At 41.3% G+C, this 8,220-nt stretch overlaps 1 protein-coding gene across 1 annotated transcript in view; it reads right to left on the reverse strand.

Annotated features, from left to right (window-relative positions):
- C15H3orf70 (chromosome 15 C3orf70 homolog) overlaps positions 1–8,010 on the reverse strand; it is an 87,496-nt gene extending 79,486 nt beyond the window's left edge. Inside the window, exon 1 of the mRNA XM_035274620.3 lies at positions 7,741–8,010. Coding sequence (XP_035130511.1) covers positions 7,741–7,936 — 196 coding nt within the window. The 5' untranslated portion in view covers positions 7,937–8,010. The remainder of the gene's footprint in view (positions 1–7,740) is intronic.
- Between the last annotated feature and the right edge of the window lie 210 nt (positions 8,011–8,220).

Below are 8,220 nucleotides of genomic sequence, written 5' to 3' on the forward strand. Positions count from 1 at the left end.
CAAACACGAAGTCTGACTCCAGTGCCTGCCATTAGGACATCTACATTACCCAGTATTTCCGCTTCTTTTTGCTTTTTACGGAGGAGGGGCTGATCCTTCCCCTTACTGAATACTTGCACTAAGTACTCTGCTTGTAATATATCGTTTGTTTGTTTATTTTATTTATTTTTGAGAGTCTCACTCTGTCACCCAGGCTGGAGTGCAGTGGTGCAATCTCGACTCACTGCAACCTCCACCTCCAGGGTTCAAGCAATTCTTGTCCCTCAGCCTCCCAAGTTTACAGGCATGTGCCACCATGCCTGGCTGATTTTTCTTTCTTTTTTTTTGCCACATTGGCCAGGCTGGTCTCCAACTCCTGACCTCAGGTGATCTACCCTTGGCCTTCCAAAGTGCTGGGATTACAGCATGAGCTACTGCACCCAGCCACAATATGTCATTTAATCTTCCCAACAACTCTGTGAGGTAGAATTTTTGTTTTAAGAGATGGGGGTCTCATGATGTTGCTCCTGGGCCAAGGTGGTCCCGGGTAACTGGGAGTATAGGCACCCATGATGATGCTTGGATGAAACAGAATTTTTATTCCTATTTTTAAGAAGAGTACACTGAAGCTGCAGGAAGTTTAGTAATCTATCCAAAGTCGCCCTGTAAACAATAAGATTTAAGAGTTCAAACACAGGCGTGTCTGGCTCCACAGCCCTTGCTCCAACTGTACTGTCTTCCATATTCTATGTATATACGATTCCTTATTTTTTTAAGAAAACAAATCTACCAGACAACTTTTGGTTGCCCAAGGCAAGTGTTCCTATATTGATTTAGAACTAATAACACAATTTCCCTGGAAACATTCTTTCCTATAATTAATGAGATCTATAACATGAGAGAGCAAATTCGGATGAAGTGAGGACTTTGTAATGTGGGAAATTCTCATAGAAAGGCCCTCAAAAGCCATGTGGTTTAAATCTCTAAGTCAACAGGCTTGGAAGCCAGTAATAATTAATGGTTTGTATGCAAATCTAAAAAACGGCTTGTGCCAGTCAGAGATTAGTTGAGGATACGACATGACTGAAGCTTCATATCATACAAATAATAAATTTGATACGAATAAATGTGCCTAGTCTTTTTGTCTTTTTTAAATTTTGCTTTATTCAAATATAATATTAAATTTTTAAAATTTATATTAAATACTAAAAGCATGGTTTTATAGAGTTCACAACCATTCCAAAAATATTCATACCGCATATAATTGCCTTTCTCTTAAAATCAGAAAGCATTCTCCACCTGCTGGTTCCAAAAGGAATTTAAAGCAGCTGAAATCATCCTCACTATACCTTCAGTGGAACCAAGAAACCGACAGCCCTGGTTGCCAGCTGGTTTGTAAGATTTTGATACACATTTGCCATAGGCAGCTGGGGTACTACACTTGACCTAGGTCAAATTTCCTAATCTTAAAAAATGAGGACAGTAACAGTACCTATTTCACAAGATTGTTGTGTCATTTAAATGAATAAACACATGCAAAAAGATTACAAAAAACTATGTGCCCGCATATAGCCATGATGTGTGTTATTTGCTATTGCTGAAATTTATGTGCATCCATGATTGAAGCACCAGCTACGTAGAAAGACACCTCTCAGCCTTCTCTATCTCTGGAAGAGCTTTGAAGAAACTCAGAACTTCACCTCTCCTCTTAAAATCTGTATCTTCTTCCTTCAACCACTAGGCAAGGTTAGAACCCTCATTCCTAAAAAAACTTTAGTTGACTTTTCCAACCAAACTACCATTCCCTATTTTTTGTTGTTGTTGCTAGTTTCCATTGTCAAACTTCTTAAACACTATTTTTGTAGCTACTGTTATTGACATGATTCAGATGTGCTTTAGGAATACCAGCTGGCATTTTCCCATGGAAGTCAGAACTTGATTTTGTGAGTTTTCCTAGAACTGTGTAAAAGTAGGAAAACAGAACAAATAGAATAACACAAAACAACAATGCTAATTTACTAATAAAAAGAAGCATATTTGCCCCAAGGTCCTGACGGTTGAACCCTCTAATCAGCTCCTCCTCTTCCTACAGCAAATCTATAAATAGAAAGCCAAATGTATAACCAAACATTTGCTGGGATAGCGCAGCCGTAAGAACCAGAGAATTCAACTCTCTAGGCAGCATGCTACCTTCTCTGAACAGTCTTAAAAAAACACTCCCAAATTCTGCCTCTCCAACTCGCGTTTTTCTCTATTTCTATGCTGCCCATCTACCTTTTGCTGTGACAGTCTTTCTTTAGATATGCTAATATCATCTATTAGACTGCATCAAGTCCCACTCTTCCTGCTTTCAATCTGAAACAGACAGTCTTTTAAGATGTCTTCTACAGAAAACTGAGCTCATCCATCATGTGATTTTCTTAACCCAACTTTTGAGTTTTGCTGGTAGCACCTACATCATACCACATCCACCCACTCAGCCTCACCTGTCACCTTCAAATCACTTTCTCTTCCTTAACCCTTAACTTGAATGTCATTTCCTATCACATACAGTTAACTCTTTACAGTTCTCATTCTTCTGGATTTAACTACTGCAACTGATACAACTTGCCACCCATTTCTTAAAAATTTCCCCATCATTGGCTTTAATGGAGCTGAGCTCTGTTGGTTCTGCTCATTAATTTTAAATTGCTCTACAGTGCAGCGATGGTTAAGAGTCCAGGTGTAGAATCGAACAGACCTAGATCCGAATCCAGGCTCTACTCCTCACTATGTGCCCATGGAAAAGTTCTAAGGCTTTTTCCTCTACTGTGAAATGGACATAATTACATAATTGGCTATTAAGTGCTCAGCATAATAAGCTTATTCTGGCACAAAGTAATCACTCAGTAAATATTAACAATTATGTCTGTGTCCTAATTCTTAGCTCCTAACACTCTGTTCTCTTTTTGCCTGGAAGAGCCTCAAACAGCTTTGACTAATGCTTCAATTAAGTATATTCCTGAAATCACTGTTGCAAGACTAAACCTTTCACCCTCTTCTCCATAGTAATGAAAATCACTATTTGTGTATTTCACCAATATCTAATAATTAGCCTGCTGAGAACTGGTTTCATCTCCATACTTTTTCTTAGAACAGTAATTTCCCTTGGCTTCTGCCATATTTTCCAGATTTTTCTTCTCTAGCCATCTCTTCTTAGACTCCTCTGCCAGCTTATCCTCTTGTACCCAGACTCTGATGTCCTAAAAGAAAACACTCTGGTGTTCTAAAGGGAAAGCTTAATGGTTTTCTTTACTTCTTATGCTAGCCTCTCCCCTCGTGCCCATGCTTCATCACGGCCACAACTGCGACCTGTAAGTAAGTAAACTACTTCCTTACTATTTCTAGTCCAGACCTCTCCTCTGAGTTCTACATCCCCATATCTAACTGCCTATTAACATCACCATGTGAGGACAAAGGAGCTTAAACTCAACAGATCCAAAACTAGATTCATGACCTTCCTCCAATCCTAGTCACCCAGTATTTTACTGTTGTTAGTTAATGGCACCCCCATCCACAGCTGCATAAAGCAGAATTTTAGAAGTTAATCTTAATGATCTTCCTCTCCGTCCCCAACCAAATCTAATCAACCCTATAGATTTCACCTGAAATATTTCTCCAATACACTGACTTATCTCCACCTCCACCAACCTAATTTCTTATTCTAAGTATTCTAAGTAGCCACAAAATTCTACTTTACAATACCTGCATATGATTTCTTTCCCATCCCTCTTCTCTAACCAAGCCATGTATTTTTTTTCTCTCTGAAAACACCTCTCGAAAACCTTCACTCATTAATCCAACCCAGTATCACTCCTTACTGAAAAAAATTCATAGTCATGGTTTATTCAGCTTAATAATCTATCTTTGACAATGACACCAACAGAACATGTGATGCTTTCCTCCCAGACAACATCCTCAAAAATGTGCCATTACCCAAATACACTAGTCATTTCCTTTAATACATCCAGCACTGAATCTGTGAATATATACATGATACATGCTTTACATCTTTTATAAACATATACATATTTTTAAGCCTTTTCTATAAGTTTATACATTTCACAAGCTTAAAATCAACCACATAAATCTGAACTTCCTTTGTTTTGAATCTACCTTTTTTAAGCATTAGGATAATCCTCTCATTTTAGTATTCTCAGATTTGGCAAACAAACTGATAGCTTTCTCACCTCAGTCATTTGTGATTTTAAACGATCTAAAAAAGTAAATATAGTATGCGTCAGGCGCGGTGGCTCACGCCTGTAATCTCAGCACTTTGGGAGACGGAGGTGAGGGATCACCTGAGGTTAGTAGTTTGAGACCAGCCTGGCCAACATGGTGAAACCCTGTCTCTACTAAAAATACAAAATTAGCCGGCAATGGTGACACATGCCTGTAATCCCAACTACTTGGGAGGCTGAGGCAGGAGAATCACTTCAACCTGAGAGGTGGAGTGAGCCAAGACTGCGCCATTGCACTCCAGCCTGGGCAACAAGAGCGAAACTCGATCTCAAAAAAAAAAAAAAAGTAAATATACTCTGCATATATGGTCCATAATGGTCCATATGGGGTCCAGTATGATCCAGCTGTATTCATATTTATATTCTGAGTTTTCATAATAATGTCTCATAAAAAGAAGGTGCTCAATACATGTTTAACAGAATTAAAGGAATTAGGCTTAGGACTGATACTGTAAACTTCATGAATACCAAAAAAAAAAAAGAGAGAGAGAGAACTTCTCAAATATGTTAACTCTGCTTATTTTGGGCTAAAAAGGGTAGAGAGAATGAATGGCCAGTGTAACTGAGGAGACTGTAACAGAGCACCTAGCTGCATTAAATGAAGTCGAGCTTTTTGTGAATGAGATCACTGAGCTGCTGCCAGTGGAGGAAGTGTGGAAACCAGAGGATTGCCAAAGACTGGAAAAGAACAAATAACTGTAGTTCTGATTTTTTAAAAAACAGAAACAACTGCCAACGACAGTCCAGTATACTTGACGTCAATCTTTTCTAAATTCAGATTATTTATTTAAAAACTGTTTCTAACCATTTAGAAAAGAAAATGGTAACCATTTGTGAAATCAACCTGAGTTTTACCAGATTAATTTTTTCTTTTTTTTTTTTTTTACAAGTGTATGTATAGATAGGTCACAGATCAAAAAGAGGCAGTAAAAACACGTGTTGGCAGGATTTCAGCAAAGTATTTGACCAGGTTTTCATTACACCCATATACAAGATAAACAGAAGATGGATAACAGTGCAACTAGGTGGCTAGCTAGGTAATTGTTTCGACAATCCTAACAAGGGCTTATTAATGAATTGCTATCAACCTGAAGGGCGGTTCTACCAGCAAGCTTGAGGACTCTGTCGCTTTCTCTTGTTCAACAATTTCATCAATAACTTTAATGAAGATGCACTGTGGTACTGTTGGTATCCAGTAAGTCGATGACATGAACCTAGGAGACAGCTTATAAGTATATTAAGAAAAAGCCAGGATCTAAAAACATACAGGGGGAAAAAAAGCTAATTCTAATAAAATGAAATTTAATAGAAAAAGATATCTAAGGGGTTAGTACCTGTGTCCAAAAATATATATGTAACTGTAAGATGGGCAAACAGTGGCTTGTCACATATGTTTAAATAAAACGGCTCGATGTCTCTGATGGCAAGCTTAGTTCAATCTGACAGCAGCAAGCTCAGTGTGTGACAAAGATCTCAGAAAAGCTAATGTGATGCTAGCTGCAGCAGTAACAGCATCTCGAACATTGGAGGTAATGGTCTTGCTCAACTTTAGACTGCTGAGACCACAACTGGAATACTGTCTGCCTTTCTAGGGGCCACAGTCTTCAAAGGATCAAAACCACCTTGGCACATGTTCCAAAGATGCTTAGGAGCCTGGATACTATTCCATAAAAGGAAAGGCAGAAGGGACTGGAAATGTATAAATAGGACAAAGCAATGCCTTAGGAGAAAGATATGATCACTATCTTCATTCAGTCATTCAAGGAACATTATTGTCAAACCTAGTTCAGGAAAGACATTGTGAGGATGGCCAGGGGATACAGCGAGAAGACATCCAAATGTGTGAGAAATACATATGTGTATTCAGATATGTATATATGAAGAGTTGAAACAACCATGATCTAAAAAAGGATTCGATTGTTCTATATGATTTCATAAGGCAGAAATAGAGCAGAAGAAAGAAGTTAGAAAGTAACTAATTTCAGCTCCATATAAGGAAGAGTATTTTAAGAGTCAAGGCTAATGAAGGGAGAAGCTGTCTGAGAAGACTGCCAGGTTCCCATCAGTAACAGTGTACTTGGAGAAGATACTGTCAAAATAAGACAGGCAGTAACCTGGACTATCTTGAATGTTCCTCACATTCTACACAACGATTCTAGGCTTTCCCATGAAATGAATGAAAGTCCAGATTCTTCCTGCTTGGGCATTTCAGCATCCCAGGTTTCCTAGAGTTGCTACTTCCAACTCGGTACCCTGTCCCACCCTGAACGAGAACAGATCTGAGCACAATAGAAATAATGAGAAATAGGAAGACACTGACCCATCAGCAGATGGAACACCAAAAATCAATCCTGTTCCATGTGCCTGGAATTTGTAAATTTCTATCCTTTAATTCATAAATTTGATTTAAATATCCATTTATGTTCTGTTACTGTAAATAAAGGTTTGTGACATATTGCATTCCTGTTATCAGCTATTTTTTTTCTACTCAACAAAGAAAAAAATCATTTAACTTAAGATCACTTGGAAAATGTCCTAAATAAGCACTCCAGCACCCTCTATTATAAATTTATGTGGAAACTAACTTTAGAATATATTTCTTAAAAGGAATGATTCATCCGATATACTCGTCCAAATACTATTAGCTAATCAAATTGTGAAATTCTAATTAAATGTCTACTTAAGTTTAATCTATTTAAAAATCACAGGAAGGAGGATAAACACAGAGAAAAGGTTTAGACCATGTGGTTCTGGCTTTTATAAACTGGTTTAAGATTATTAAGCTTACTTTCATTCATTTCATTTTGTAATTCTGTGTCATTTATCGGCTTTAAATGCTACATCTGGGTATTTAAGGAACTCGACCTTCCAAATTGTTAATATTAACTTCTTGGAAGCAAACCTTCCCACGCTATTGTACACAAATAGCGCTTTTTCTCTATTTGTGTACAATAAATGAAACAATTGGATTTCCAAGGGCTCTTTCTTTTAAATAGCAGCCCAGGAAGACAAAAGTGAGCAAGAAGAAGAGGAGCATCTTTAACCAGCAGCCTTGAAAAAAAGGCTTCCCCTACGGCTGTCTGCTGGCTCTCCCCATTTCTCAACACACTGCCTGGACGCTTTGGTCAAAACACAAAACAAAACAACCAAAAAAAAAAAAAAAAGAAAAAAGAAAAAAAACAGATTCCCGCTGCCCTGGGGCAGGAAGCTCCCTTTTGTAGAAGTAGCTAAAGAAAGAGGCGCCCCACGGTATTTCGTCTCGTCGCCAAGGCAGCGCCAACCCCAGCCGTCCGGCGCGAGGGAAGCTCCGGCTGGCCCCGAGCCCAGGGCGGCCCCAGCCTGCGGCAGAGCTGCCCCGGCCGAGCCCGGAGCCCCCGCGGCCGCACAGTCCCGGCAGCGACCCCGGACGGCCCGGCAGGCTACCCCCACCCCCCACCCACCCCGACCGCTGCGGAAGGCGGGAAGACGCGGCTCGACTTACAGTGACACCATCCTAGGTGACAGCACCAGTGCAGCTTGAAGCACTTGCCATGGCTGTGCGTGGCACAGATGGACAGCCCGTCGCACGGCTGGAAGTCGGGTCTGCGAGCGGCGCAACTCCGCGCCAGGGCCTGAGCCTCGTCTAGTTTCTCGCTCTTCCAACCCCGCTCGGGCGCCGGCGAGGCCGCCGCACTCATTTCCTCTCCCTCCGCGCGGAGCCGACACCGGGAGCCCGGGAGAAGCGACGTCTGGGCGGGCAGGAAGCAGAGTCGGGCGCAGATGCGGGAGGGCGCGGCGAGGGCCGGGAGTCACGCCAGCGCACGGCGGCGGCGGCGGCGGTCCCAGGCTCGAGGAGGAACCGCCCCGGGCGCTGCGACCGGGGCCGGGCCTGCCTCCTCCTTCCCTCCCTCCGCCGCGGCGCGCGCCGCGCCACACGCGCACACTCACGCGCACAGGCGCGCGCCGGCCGGCCCCGCGCGGC

This window comes from Callithrix jacchus, chromosome 15, assembly GCF_049354715.1.
Source record: "Callithrix jacchus isolate 240 chromosome 15, calJac240_pri, whole genome shotgun sequence".
In the NCBI taxonomy this organism is placed as follows: Eukaryota; Metazoa; Chordata; class Mammalia; order Primates; family Cebidae; genus Callithrix; species Callithrix jacchus.